Source organism: Seriola aureovittata, chromosome 12 (genome assembly GCF_021018895.1).
Source record: "Seriola aureovittata isolate HTS-2021-v1 ecotype China chromosome 12, ASM2101889v1, whole genome shotgun sequence".
Classification (NCBI taxonomy): domain Eukaryota; kingdom Metazoa; phylum Chordata; class Actinopteri; order Carangiformes; family Carangidae; genus Seriola; species Seriola aureovittata.
The window spans coordinates 6,151,199-6,166,345 of NC_079375.1; the positions used below are offsets into that span (position 1 = coordinate 6,151,199).

Consider the following 15,147-nt stretch of genomic DNA (forward strand, 5'->3'; position numbering starts at 1 on the left):
CGGCTCCATCAGTCCAAAGGCTCAATTTCCAAACTGTCAGCTCTTATACTCAGTGTGAGGCCTCTTCCTTTTGTTGTGGATGTGTGTTTTGTGCGTTGTGTGTGTACAAAGAAATGCCTCTGTGAATCCATGAGCAGCAGCAGTGTCTTTTATTGTGTGCAACAACTTGTACTTCTGTCTTTGAGGAGACCAATTTCCGATTGTGGTGGTTGAATGAGAACATTTTGGGGAAGTGAGGATGTTTTTGCTGGTGCTCTCAGACTCAAATTGAGGGTTTTTGGGGTTGAAGCACCTGAAAATGTTTGACAAAACAATGTTGATGCTCTGGAGTTGCACGTTCTAGAGCTTTCATCCACATCACATGGCCTTCATCAGCAGATGAAGTTGTCGTGTAAGTATAGATTTTCTGACGTCTTGTGTTATTTTTGGTCCATGTTGCTTTGGAAGTCGAGCTTAACAACCGAGGGAACAGCTTGTTATACAACTTTGCAACTGAGCAAACTTCATCTGCTAATGAAGACTGTGTGACTGCGGTGAAAAGCTCCGGAACAAGCAACAAAGACGAACCTGAGTGGAGATTTTGTTATTGTGTCCAAGGTTAAGAAGGAAGTCTGAGGCTCAACCCTTTCTTCTTTGTAATATTAAATCAAGATGAAATTATTAGTTTCAGTATTTTTTTTTTTTTTTCAGTCATTTAAGTTTCGGTTGTTGCCAAATATTTAATGGCTGCAGCTGCTCAAATGTAATTAATTCTTGCTTTGATAAACTCAGTATTTTGGGGCTTTGGACTGTTGGTAAAACAAAACAAACATGAAAACTTCTGGATGTTGTGATGTTTGTTTTTCACTCCTTATTGACATTGTATAGAGAAAACAACCAATTGATTAACGAAGAAACTAATTGGGAGCATTAATTAACACTGAAAATATTAATTCATTGCAGCCTTACTGTTAAATATTTGTGATTAAACAAGCAAAAATAAAACTAACAGCATCCTTCATTATGGCTAATCTGCTTCGTCAGGACTGTGGTTGAATTAATGATGTCACCATTGCAAATACACAGCCAACAACTGTCTTTAGATTGGGATAGTTATATTGTTACATTTTTAGGCAGGTAAAAGTGTATTTGGGGAAATATTGTTTACTTAATGAGATAGTTTAAATCAAATTAGCTGTTGACTGTTTCATTTAAGCGAAGTCTTTGCATGGCTGTTTGTGTTCACGCAACATTTAAAGTATTAGTTTCACATTTTGAGTCATATGAGAAGATTGATACTTGATTGATAAGATTATTCATGAATTTCCCCCTAAATTTGCCGTGAATGTTTCTTGACTAACACGTGTTTATCTGTCAGCTCTTCTTCATCTGTTGCTGCCAATAACAGTTAGAGCACATAACTCCCACTACAGCCACAAGTTAAGACTTTTACATTGTTGTTTGTGTTAATTAATGAGCCTTAAGCCGGGCAGACGCTGTATGGATTCCCTGAATCGGTCACCCCTGAGTAATTTTAGAAGTGGGCTGAATTTCTGCCAGATTGGTTGTCGCTCGACGTGTAGTTTAATGGGGGTCACGGTGCCCGATTAATCACCTGGACGATCAGTGATCTGGCTCCCAGACAATCGGATAGATTTTTGGCATGATGGAAATTTTGGTCAGCTGTCTTGCAGTCTGATTTCCCACATGGCTGCGCTCAAAATATCTGCTATAAATTGTAGAGAGCTGTGGAGTAGTATTTTACATCTTGTGGCTAAATCTGTAGTTTTGAGTTTTGCTGTGAAATAAACTTCGCTGGAGAACAGAAAGAGTAATGTCTGCATCTTCCAGCCATCTACAGCCCCGTATAATTCTTTTGAACACCATCATGTTGTCAGAATAAACCTTATTGGAAAGTGGACAAATGAAACTGGGGGCTCCATGCCTATGTGAGCGCTGCTTAGTGGACAGTCGATTGACCCGTACCGTGTGAGCAGAGAGACTGAAAGTTCTGGCCCTGCAGAAAAATGTGTAGTGTCAGTTCACACACATACAACGACAGTAAAATCATTCAGCATCTGTCCAGTTTTGTCAATAGGAGTATGTTTTATCTTCCTCTGTTTATAGTCTATATGCTAAGCTAAGCTAACTGCGCTTACATGATGGTTAAAGGACCACACTGGTGTTTTAGCTGTTCTTTCTGTGTATTTTCATATTTGCTTATGAAACCAGTGTGAACTGAGTAAATCCATCACAGTGAACATCAAACCTGCTTTATTGTTTTTTTTTTTTCAAAATCACATCACTGCTACATGGTGATGCTGTTTAAGTGGAATATTTACACTGTTACTACAAAACAACGATATAACTGACCATAATTAATGCGCACTAAACATCCACTTACACGACTCAAGCATGTTTCAAGAGTCTACTAACTGGTTTTCATAGCAAATGGAAATTAATGGAAACTAATGGCCCCTTGCGCAGCATGGAAACTCCACAGCAGTGTGAGCAAAATCATCATCAGTGATGTAAAATTTTCTAAATGTAAAGTAAATGGACTGAAGCATGCAAAATCACTGCTGCAGTCTATTAAGATTAAAGTTAGAAGCAAGGGAGTGAATGATATCAGAGTCCTCACAAGTGCAAGAGTTTAAGTATATAAATATTAGTCTGTGTGTGTGTGTGTGTGTGTGTGTGTGTGTGTGTGTGTGTGTGTGTGTGTGTGTGTGTGTTTGGTTGGTTGTGACCCAGGGTCCCTGGGCTGCTAAAAGCACAACATTCAACTCAATTAGCAGCATGCATAATTGATAGCTGTCTGGGAGAGTATTTGTATTTACACTGGAATTAAAAGCCTCCGGTGTCAGCTATCACATCTGGGGGACGATAAGTGTGTGTGTGTGTGAGTGTGTGTGTGTGTGTGCATGTTTTTGAGCATGGCAGGAATGTATAGGGATGCATGTATGTCATAAGCCTAAATGGATTACTGCTGGAGGCTTTTCTTTCTGTCTCCTTTTCTGCTGCAGAGAGAAAACTAAATCACTGCTAATCCACCTACAAATGCAACAATACACACACGCACACACAAACACATTCACACACACACATACACACACACACACAGTGAGTTTTACTAAAGCACAGAATTAACTTGTAACCCACTTCTCACTGAAAAACTTTGTGACACATATTAGACTCCATTAAGCTATGCAGCTATGACAGATTAGCTATGCTGTAAAAATTTACAGTAAGACTTCTGATCCAATAACAGAGTTCTGGTAATAATACCAATAATACCATTTTCTTCTCGATACTACACTTGAAGAAATATAAACATGTTTCTTTACAAAACCTTTCTACTAAACTAAAGAAGCCAACAATGATCTCAAATGTTAATTGAGGATTTTGGGAAAAACGCTTATTTGCTTTCTTCCTCGATTTACATAAGGTAATTGATACCATTATTGTGTGAAGGGAAAATATGAAGCTGCAACCAGCGGTTAGGTTAGCTTAGCATGAAGAATAAGCTAGCCCAGCTCTGTCCAGTCATTATCACCATGAGTTTGCAATGAAACTCCAGAAAGTGTGGCCAAGAATTTGTCCGGGTTTTTGTACAGTTTTGAAAAATGTGATACGAGTGTGATATATACGAGTTCATGAGGTTTTAAAGGTGCTGGTAGGTGGATTTTGTCACCTTTGGACAGCGCCACGCTAGCCTTTTCCGGTCCTTATTGCTAAGCTAAGTACGCGGTTGCTGGCGGTAGCTTCCTGTTTATTTCACAGTTATGAGAGTGGTGTTAATATCCTCATCCAACAACAAAGAAAAAGAATCAGCTCATCTCTGAAAATGTTGAATTCAAACAGAAGCAGTCATATAATTTTGCTTCAATAAAAATGTCCTCTTTTAAAAAGGAAAAGCAACCGACATTATCAATATAAATAGTCTTAACTCATACCTGTGTTTATACTTAAAATACTTGATTGCGATAAAAATGAAAATTCCGTTCATACTTTTACTTGTAAATCAACACGGTTGCATCTGACACTTAATTATAACTTTTACTTCCAGTATTTTGCAACGTTTGGATTTGAGATCGTTTTGGAAAAAGCAGCCTCTTTTGAATGTAAAATTATAGTGTACTGAAATCTAAAATGTTTTTCTATGCCCAAAGTTTAAAAAAATGTCCCCCTTGAAGAAGATTTAATGTGGCATTAAATGTGCTATTAGAATTTCCTGCACAAATGACCATCAAAGGATGAAGATATTTCATTACGTCTCATCTAAATGTGTAGAATTTAAAAAGATTACGACTTGGTAAGAAGTTTCTCCTCTAGAGATACAGGCTGCAGGAATTCATCCTCAGTTTCACTGGAGTGACACAGGCACTTGAGACTGGAGTAATTGAGGGACAGTCAGCAGGACGTCAGCTCGAGCAAAATGTGTCACCGCTGCCTCCGCCACTAACAGCCTCCTGAGCCTGTGCGGCAGAGTATTGAACAGCCTGTTGACCTTGGAGAAAGTCACCCCTTGTCGAGTGAAAAGCAGCTGTAGTGGAATAAAGTGTGGCTCTGGTATTGAGTTCATCACCTCTTTGATTCAGCAAAGGAAAAACCTCCAGTCACCTTCACTCCACTCAATCATATCTCCCCCCTCGGCTCGCTGTAATACGCTCCAATCCTGACGTGGAAGAAAAGCACCTTCACCTATTTCATCCCAGTTTGGTTTTTTTCTTTTTTCCTTTAGCTGATGTCAGGTCGAACCCTTTACACCCTCACTTGTAATGATGGTCATCTAAACTTATTCTACTGTTGACTTTTTCTCTTTCTACACTCATCACTACTCCTTTATATAATTATTATAAATATTCCCAGTCACATGTAGGGCTGCAAATAAGGTTTCTAAATCAATCTTGCAACTGTATTTTTTCATTATCAGGAAAAAGTGATTAAAGCCTCTCATAATTTCCCTGTCCATGTCATTGAATAAGGCCTATTTGCTTTGTCTGAATAAATAAATGTAAGTTCTGTTCTTTGCTTCAAATTTAAATATTTTTGCTTGATTAATGATTAATGACAAGAAGAGCTGAAAAATTTAGTGGATTAATCTATTCATAGATTGGCAGAAAATTATTATTATCGATTCATCGTTTCGGGTCATTTTTCAAGCAAAAACACCAAAAAATTCTCAGATTTTGATGCCAAGTCAAACATCCACTTTGACTTGTCTCAACGCTCTGTGTGACTTACATTGAGAAGTGGGACTATTTTTCTCAAAGACTTGATCAATGTAATCAGCATAAGATGTTTAGTTTTGACCTAGTCTCCCTAATTCTGGGATGGAGGGGTGGGGGGTAGAGATGGAGGGATGTTACAGGAGAGGGGAGGGGAAGGGAGTTGGGGGGAGGGCAGTGTGGGGGAGTGTGTGGTTGGGGGGGAGATGAGATAGAGGGTTTAAGATTCGGTCCATCCATCCTTCAGTCCTCCCAGACTTGAAGTGGGGCCGACAGACAAGCAGATCATTGTTATTCATCTAACGAAGCCTTTTCCACTCCTGCTCAAATCAAGGTAACAGGACCAATTGAATTATTATTACACTTACACCGGAGCCTTTAATCAGCCCACTCTTTGTAAACGAGATGATTGTAAGGGAGAGTTCTTGTTAGTGATTAGTTAAATTAGACGTGAAAGTCTACTTTGAAAATCACCTCTCTGTCGACCCTTTTGTGCTTGACTGGCATGATGATTTCAACTTTTTTTTTTTTTTTTTTTTTTTTTTTACTCATTAGACTGACGGTGCACTTAGATTTGCATATTTAGGGACACAGCTGATTCTCTTATCCAGTAGAATGAGCTTTAATTTGTAGTTAAGCAACAAAACAACCAATAAAAAGGAAAGGGAGGGACACACACACGAGAGCCAGTGTTTGTATTGAATTGCACAGGAAACACTCTTATTGGAGCATGACTGCATTTTTTTTTTAATCCTTTTCTCGTGTTTTAATTTGTCATCTGTTTATTTCTTTAAGTTTCTGTCTATGGGCAAAAAGCTCTGGCTCAGCATTCCTGGTTTCCTGATAATGTCCCTGTGACCCTGCAGTGATCCTGTGTGAGTGTAGTGCTGCATGGGAGAAGGAAATAAAATAAGAGCAGAAAAAGGGGAGACATGGTTGGTTTTTTGTTGTTGTTGTTGTTGTTGTTGTTGCTGTTGATAAGAGGATATTACAGCTCATGGAAGAGGGCTTATAGGAGAGGAGACATCATTCAGTGGGGGAAAAGGGTTATGTGAAGCACTTCTGGAAGAGATGAGTTTTCAGCCTTCCAGGGAAGATGGTGGGTGTCTCTACTGCTTCGAATTGCCTGGGAAGGTCATCGCATCCGTGGGTGGATGATGTGTGTGTGTTTATGGGATGAAATTACAGAAAGAAATATAGAAAAATACTAAACAGGCTCTGCAGGGAAAAAGATGCTTTGACACATTTATTTTACTGCGAAAGGTTCGGACTTGCTCTAATCAAATCAGCTGATGCCTCAGTAAATGTAATTCCAAGCGCATCATGAACTGACAATTATACTGATATTGATGCAATATAGAGTCTGGAGATTGTCTTTGTTCTGGGTTTAGATTTGTCATTAAATTAATATGTGTGAACATGATTTAATCGTATAAGTGACACAGGGAGCAGAAGCTGCTGCAGTCAGTTACCGTACATTGGTGCTTTGTTGTGATGGCTAATTTAACACCACATAACAGCTAATTGAAATTTCTTTTGAGCAGTTTTTTTCCTTCCTCTTTTCTCACCTCTCTGACTTCACCCTGATGATGATGATGATGATCATAGTGATGAAGAAACCACAAATGATGTGTTTTCAGATGCAGTGCAGCTGTAGCTCTTCGGCCGGACCACTTTCATCGCCTTACTGGAGTAGAAGTAAGACTGTGCGTGTGTGTGCGTGTGTGTGTGCGTATGAGTATTCATCTTGATTATTTACATGAGTGTGGGTTGGTATTTGTGTGGGAGAATTTTTCGTTTTTATGTAAGAGTTATTATATATTCATTCTTTGCAGTGTGCGTCTGTCTGTGTTACAGCACCATGATAAAAATAGTCATGACAAACAAAGCAACAATAAACATGTCACCCCTGACAAATGATGCAGTCTCCTTCATAACAAATCAGCAAACAATATTCTGAGTTGCCCTGTTCCAACCTCTGATTTTAGCCCCCACTTTGGCACAATTGTTGTAATTTGTATTTACTTAAATGAACTTAAATCAAAGCAGCGATGGTCCCTACATTGTACGGAGTTTCAGGGGCGATTAAAAATAGTGATTTTGTTTATTTCTCCTGATCACAAAGTCAGGTCATTTTCATTACAAAATTATTGTTCCTTATCACACGAAATTCAATTCGTTTATTCATTTACTCGTGGAGAGCTGAGAGAGATTTATTTTTTCGATACGATGCCACGCTGAGCGCAGAGTCTCTCAAAATGTTTAAACAAGACTCAAGATTTCCATGTGAAATTCCACTTTTGTTTCATAAGCTAAACCGAGTAAGCAGGGTGTGAGGCGCATGTTACCAAAACTCAGGAATGTCACGGGATGTAACGAGATGTCATCGCAGGTATCTCCTCTGCAGTGAGAAATGTAAACCTCTGTAACAGAGAATCACGTTGTGAACGCAGCGTAATGAGCTTGAAATTGTTTTCTCATAATGAAGGAATGATTAGTTTGTGCTCACAGGAACGCAAAGCTTCTTGATCACAGGAAGAAGACGGGTAAATAATTACACATGCACTTTTCTGTCACCCGAGATAGTGTTTTACATCACATGTCTTGTTGAGGTGTATATTTAGCAAAAAACAAAACAAAACATTAATTAACAACAATTAATTTTTTGTGCTGAGTGGTAAAATGTTTCATTTTCCTAATTTCCCAAAAAATAGACATGTGTGAGACATTTATGGACAAACTGGACAAATGGACATATACAGTAGCTGATGACAACTTTATGTAACGTGTACAGTAGTTTATATCTAAAACTAAAAATAGCTTGTGTGAGATGAATCATTTCCCAGGGTTAGGGAGTCTGAAGGTTAGTCTCAGAGGTCCTGAATGTGTACAGTTGGTGAAACAACCAATCATCTCGTCGCACTGACGACTTTATGCAAATATGCAGGTTAAAAAATGTTCTATAGTGGATATTTTATGCCTGTATTAGACAGTGGCTCTAATACAGGCATAAAATAACCGCCTAAAGTAAAGTACTTCTAATAACAGGTCAAGGTTTTGGGAAATGCACAAATTCAGTTTCTTGCCATGAGTTAAGACGAGAAGATCAATATCACTCTCATGTTTCTTCATCTCCGCTAAGAGACAAACAGCTAACCTGGCTTCTTCCGAAGCAAACAAAATCCACCCAGCAGCTCCTCTAATACTCACTAATTAACAGGTTATGTCTTGTTTGCTGAGCTGCATCATATTTACCATACAGACGTGAGAGTGGTATCGAGCTTCTCATTAAATTCTCACCATGAAGGCACATTCTGTAAGTGTATTCCCCAAAATGTCAAATTGAACCTCTTACTGCCTCCTGCTTCAGCAGAATTTGATTTGTGGTTTCCAGAGAACATGCATCCAACTGACAAATAAATGAAAAAATAAACGTACAGGCAGGAGCTCATCTCCTGGGTTTCCCTCCGCCTGTTTTTATGCAGATTTTCAATTTGAGTGGAAATGCTGGAAATAAGTTTAAAAAAAAATCTCCAAACATCATAAAAATGTTTTTACACTTGTCTGAGGTGGAAGAATTGGTGTATTTATAAAAACAAAATGCTACAAATTCTACAATGGAGAAAGACGTATTGAATAAATCATGACGTACATGAAGCATGTTACGTTCACTGAAGCTTCTGCTCGACCAAAAGTAGCGGGGGGAGACGAAAACAGATCCGTGAGGAGATTCTAAGATTCTTCAAATTAGTAGATGAAATGCCATAATTCTATCATGTTTTTTCTTTTTCACCATTTGAGGTTTTTACTGGGGTTGTTTTTAATTGTGTCATCTTGTTGCGCCCTCTTCTTCTGCTGGTATTCTGCTTTACTCCCGTATCCAACTGGAGAGTTAGCGCCACCAGCTGTTTATCTCAACCAAATATTAGCACAACAGTAGTGGATGCGCATTAATTAGCATTTTTCCTTTTGCGATTTTCTTTGAAATTCAGTTCAAATTTGTTCTACATTTGGATGGAAACCCACAAGGAGTAATTTTGACAATACTTCCTCTTGTGTCTCCAGCAGTGCTGTTCCCCGACTGGGCCTACAAGCCGGCCTGGTCTCCAGGCTCCAGACAAGTACAGCTCTGGCACTTCTTGCTGGAGCTGCTGGGGCGGGGCGAGGGCGGGGCCATCGGCTGGGGAGGGGAGTGGGGCGAATTCGTCATACGGGACCCTGAGAGGCTGGCCAGGCTGTGGGGGGAGAGGAAGGGCAAACCACACATGAACTATGACAAGCTCAGCCGGGCGCTCAGGTAATTCAAAATAAACCAGTGAAGTTGTTATATTCATTGTGACGTGCGCATATGCACTGTGCACATAAATAACTATGAGTTACAGCTCTTTAAGTGTGAATGTGTGAAATCATATCTCCGTGCAGCTTCTCCCTCAGGCTGATGCTGTAAAAATAAAAAAAAACACACTCCCTAACATATGCTGTCAATTTAAATTCTGAAAATCTAAAAAAAAAACAAACAGATGCAACACACGTCGTTTTTATCCGAAGTGCCCGACAGCAACGTTCAGCGCATACCATAAACATACAGTCAGTGTAGTCTGACACAGGAAACATTTCATTTCCAGATACTACTACAACAAACGCATCCTGCACAAGACCAAAGGGAAAAGGTTCACCTACAAGTTCAACTTCAGCAAACTCATCCTGGTGAATTACCCAGGATACCCACCACCGCCCGGCCATCAGGTCATTACCACACCTCTACATCTCATGTCACAACTTAAAGGATCTCACTGTGTGGGACACTGGACTCTTGCTCATTTTTATTTTTAAGTGTCATTCCAATCATCCCCTAAACTGTTATTTGTCCAGTTTCCAAAAACATGGATGTGGTCCTTTAAGAAGAGTTTTATTCCACAACACTTTGAGAAAAAAATAATTACCTTAACACTGTTATTTAATATTTAAAAACTTACCCAACTTTAACAGAAACAATTACTTCAGCTTTATCATTTAATACGAATTTGACTGACTTGAATAGAAATCATTAGTGAAACTTTATCATTTAATATAAAATTGACCAACTGACTGATCCTCTTATGTAGAGGGGAGACAGTGTGTTTAAGTTATATCACATTCACAGGCAAAGCAAGGGCTTAGGTTACCTACTGTTCTTTAGAAAGCACCATACTTTTTTTTTTTAATTATATGATTAATGCTGTACGAGTAGGGAAGAGTATAGGGATGTGCTGTGTCTGTTAATAGTAGAAAAGCGCTGTATAAGTGCAGTCCATTTAAAAATATACGGTTGGCTTTTGGAAATGGAAATCCTAGTCAGTAATAAAACTCTTAATGTCATACGCTGTAATTAAGTTGTTAACATTTTCAGTTTTTAATGAAAGTATTCAAAATATCAGGAACACCTTCCTGCTGCAAAGGTGACTAATGTGTTAATCATCCTGTATTTAAGTGTTTAACGTTTCTGCCGCCTCTCAGCCTCATCATCTTTGATCTGCAGTATATTTAATAAGTCAAACAAACAGTAATAGATCCGAAACTTCACCTGGTGTTCTTAATATTTTGCTCACATGTGCTGTACTGAAAGATTCATGTTCCCATCTCAAACATCCCTCCATCTCATCCTCCATGCATTCACCCCACCACCCCACCCCAGCTGGCACAGAGTGGTGCTCTTCCCTTCCCTCTCCTCCCCGCTGACAGTGGCCTTCCTTTGTGTGGAGGAGCAGGGTCAGTGATGGACAGAGGTAAGAACGCACCGGTCAGTGGTTCACTTCCCCTGTGCAGCAGGTAGGCCACATGAACCAGGTCCAGAGTCTGCCAACAAAGTAAACCCTCTCTGTGGCACCCGATGCATCGCCCATTGTTTCACGCATTAATACACACATGCAGACACAGTTTTAAAAAAGGTTATAATTTCCTATAATAGCTGGGCATTGTAGTTTTTATCACATGAGTTAGTAATTGTTGGGGACTATTTTCAGCAGCGGATTAATACACATTTGGTATTCTTGTGAGTATTTCCAGCAGCAGGATGATGAAGCTCTATGGCACAAAGCTATTTCAGGGGTTTGGCTACATAGACAGTACTTGTGTTAGTAGGATCAGTTTGGTCTTTTCATGCAACTTGATTGATTGATCTTTGATTTATTCACCTATAATTTTGCTGTTCTAATTTAGGGAAAACACCAAGAAGAACACGATCACTTTTTCAGTTCTCCATCTTCCTCACATTCAATTAGTTTGTCATCACATAACTCACATTTAAATGCTTTATGCTGCAGATTTTTTAAACTCCTGAGGTCAAGAATGTGCTTTCACATTTGAGATTTCTTTTTATTTAATTACTTTTTACATTAAAATGTCAAATATATGCAAGTTATTTTATACTGCATCAGATAACAAGGTCAAAAAGACAGTTTTCATTTTACTCTGAATGACGTTACCTTGATTTTATTCAGTGCTTGAGGTTCATTATGGAAAATTGTTTTGTTATGTTAATTAATGAATATTGATAAATGAAGCTCTTGTTGTCTTCTCCACATGTCTGTGTGGGCACCATGAAACATCACAAAGGAACAGTTTGTGACTGATTCGACTCTCTCTGTTCCCTGACAGTGGTCCAGCCTGTGCCTCACCCCTTCTTGCTCCCGTGCTGCCTCCCTAAGCCCATCCCAACGCCCCGGGCTCTCCACGGCCCCTTCCCCTTCATCTCTGCCCCTGCACGTCCAGGGGCCAACCTGAGGGAGCTGAGAGAGTCGGGCCTCCCACCTCTCACCTCGGCCCTCCATGGCAGCGCTAACGGCTGGCCACAAAAGAGCCCCGCAGGGTGGGATCTGAGCCACATCAGTCGAAGCCTGTTCGGTGGAGTGAAGCAGACTGAAATTCAAGGAGAGGCGAGGAGAACGGGGAGTGACGCACACATGGGGGAAAGAGAGTGAAGAAGAGGAACAAACTACAACAGATGGACTGCTTTCCCTCCTCAAATCTCTCAAATACACACTCTCTTTGTGTCTTTTTGAGCTCATTGTAGAGTAGTTCATTATTCACTGCTGTGTGATTTATAATGCAGACTTTGTATTTATTGAGTTGGACAATGTTGTGTGTTTTTTTTTAATAGACATGTTGAGAAACCCGGCTTTTCTTCTGTCAGTACTTCAAGCCTCAGTGGGGGAATTGCACTTGTAAACAATTAACATCATGGCACTTGTGTTTGAGTAAATAAAGAAGTGCACTCAAGTTACATTATTCAGCTGTTTGTCTTGCATTTCATGAGTTCATGAAAATAATAAGAGCTGCATAAATGATGCATTCAAGCAGACACTGTGAAATTTTCATGAAGGGAGCCATCATAATCTTCTCTGCAGCATCAGGACCAGCCGTCGGCGTCTGCGGGTAGCACTCCGACACGGCAGGGGGCAGTAGCACCTTTGACATCCCACAAACTTTTCACGGCACCGCTTTTCCCGGGAGAGAAGGAGCGCTGAGATGTGCAAAAATTAAAGAAGTGCCACTCTGACAAGTTTTTGGGTACCATCAGCCTCAGCTTACTTGGGAAGCTGTAAAAATGTGATTTACTAATACAAGTATTTACTTTTGAGGCATTTTCTTTCATAGCGATACACCATATTATCACACTTCACTTTTATTTTCTGTGTCCATAAGAATGATACAATACACAAACAATATAGTTTTGGCAATATTATTTTTCAGTATAATATAACAATAGCCTATATCAGATCACCTAGCATAATGTAAGGATAGTTTTTCTACGGGTTTTATGTGTTTCTATGGTTTTCCAGTTATTTGGATAATATGTTTGCCATTTTCACCATATTGCTTTGTATTCGTTTCTTACTATGTGCCAAGTCAGCTGTACTAGGATAGCCAAAACCTGTCCAAGAAAAAAAAAAAAGGGAATCCTAGTGGATAAATTTGCAGGCCAAAAACGGAGCCTGATTTTAGCTCACAAGTGAACCTTCTTGTCTTTCTACAATCTTTGGCTGAGGTGTAATTTTGGCGCCGAATATTCCAACTATTTTGTCATTCTGCAGCGCGGGACTTTGAGTTATCGTTCGTGGATGTTGGACCTGTGCTATATATTAACCATTAGTCTTAATTCATTGTCAGGTGAAGGAAGAGTTTAAAGACAACATGCAGCGCAGCATCGCGTAAGTAAAGTAACGACAGCCGGTAACAGTTTCTGTTTAGCTTACGAGGACGTAGCATTAGCTTGGTGACGTTTGGACCTGCATTAGCATTAACTGACTAAGTTCAGTATGCTAGGCGTCTTTAAAGCGCCTACAGAGGGTGTTAGCCTGTAAAGTGTCGCTGAGTTTTAGTGTTAGCTACATTACCTGTAAGTTAGCGTTAGCATACGTTGGTCTACAGCATCTGTTTTAGTGATAGGACTCAGTTTTTATCCAACAGTGCAGAGTGACCAAACTATTATCAAATTAAAGTCCAGGCAGAGAAAACCTTACTATATCGGTTGTAAAGGTTTTAGAATAACTTTGTGATCCTGTGATCATCTAGCATAACTCTCTGTAATGCGCATGAGGCTTGTTTTGTTACCAAACTATGATTCAAAGCTAGCTGCTCATTTTCAATTACCACCACTGCTTTGAATTAGTTACACACAGCTCGGCTGTGTTGTAATTTGCCAGCTGAGTCCAGTTTATTAAAGTGGAAATTAATTTTTTTGACTCTCAATCCTGCTAACACTCAGCTGTCTGTATCTGTTTGTCCTCTTCCATCAGCTCCTTCTTCCAGCCCAAGAGCAGAGACAAGGATATTCAGAAGAAAACTGCAGATGAGCCAGTGATAAAGTAAGATCATCTTACTTTTTAATCACTCAGAATTTGAGGTTATTGCAGTATGAAAGGGTTTATTATACCAGTCACAAGGAGAGATGCACAGAAATCCATCAACTCCAGAAAATCAGGTCTATTTAGAGTTAAATTTGTCGCTGCTGTCACACACAAGTTAGAAAAACTCTGACACAGATGACTGAACTCACTGATTACAGGATATTAGTGCTACTTATTACAGCTGTCAGATTAGCTAAAAAATGAATGCATCATTGTCTATACAAATACTTAAAAATACCTGCATTTAATCCACAGACAGAAATATTATTTGAGATTGGCTGATATAGCTGTGGCGATACTGACTGTAAGCGCAGAAGTCAGTAAACATCATCAATGCATGAGCTAATTTTTTTTAAACACATTTTTGCACTGAGACCTCACTGACAGTTTGAGTGTGTGCAATTATCTTTGAATCACTCCGAATCTGAGATATCTGTTGCTTAATAAAAGTTTTTTGTGTCCAGTAGTTATTATCAAAAGTGATGATGAAAAGGGATAACTTCCGTTTCTCATCTTGAAGCTGCTTTGATGATAACTTGCTCATTATCTCTCCTCTGTATCATCTTTAAAGTATGTCTTAAAACTCACTTTAATACACTTGTCTTTGTGTAATGATCTTTTCTTCATTGCTTTTTTGTCTCTCTTTTATCACTCCTCCCTTGATTTTATGTCGCAGTTGTTTTTTTTATTGCTTTTTCTAAAGACTTTTATCCTTTTTTTGAATTCCATATTGTACAACCTTGTGGCGGTGTATATGAGGCTAATGGCTCTATTTATTTGAATTGCATGATGTTTTAACAGAGTGTCTGTGTTCATCCCCAGACCTGTCAAGAGTCCTCTCAAGGTGCAGAATGGTGCCGTTGAAACTGATTCACCTATCAAGAAGGTTGCCAAGCGCAGCCGTCAAATCCTGGACAGCGACGACGACGAGGCACCAATAGTTAAAGAGCAAGTTGCCACCAAAGGACAAGGAGACAAAGAAACCTCCAGTAAAAAAGAAAAGGTAAAAAAAAAGTTAATCAGTTTGGACTTGGTGCAAAACAAATTGA

General features: G+C 39.3%; 2 protein-coding genes across 2 annotated transcripts in view; both read left to right on the forward strand.

The window, feature by feature from the left end:
* The first annotated feature begins 7,551 nt into the window (after window positions 1-7,551).
* On the forward strand, window positions 7,552-12,456 carry LOC130178678 (ETS domain-containing transcription factor ERF). Its single transcript, XM_056391109.1, has 5 exons — window positions 7,552-7,582; window positions 9,276-9,507; window positions 9,836-9,956; window positions 10,885-10,975; window positions 11,847-12,456. Exons 1-5 carry the CDS (start codon window positions 7,552-7,554, stop codon window positions 12,167-12,169), a joined length of 798 nt encoding a protein of 265 aa, XP_056247084.1. The 3' UTR covers window positions 12,170-12,456.
* Window positions 12,457-13,241: 785 nt separating this feature from the next.
* Window positions 13,242-15,147, forward strand: part of lig1 (ligase I, DNA, ATP-dependent) — a 50,300-nt gene continuing 48,394 nt past the window's right edge. Inside the window, exons 1-3 of the mRNA XM_056392146.1 lie at window positions 13,242-13,399; window positions 13,988-14,056; window positions 14,921-15,101. Coding sequence (XP_056248121.1) covers window positions 13,383-13,399; window positions 13,988-14,056; window positions 14,921-15,101 — 267 coding nt within the window. The 5' untranslated portion in view covers window positions 13,242-13,382. The remainder of the gene's footprint in view (window positions 13,400-13,987; window positions 14,057-14,920; window positions 15,102-15,147) is intronic.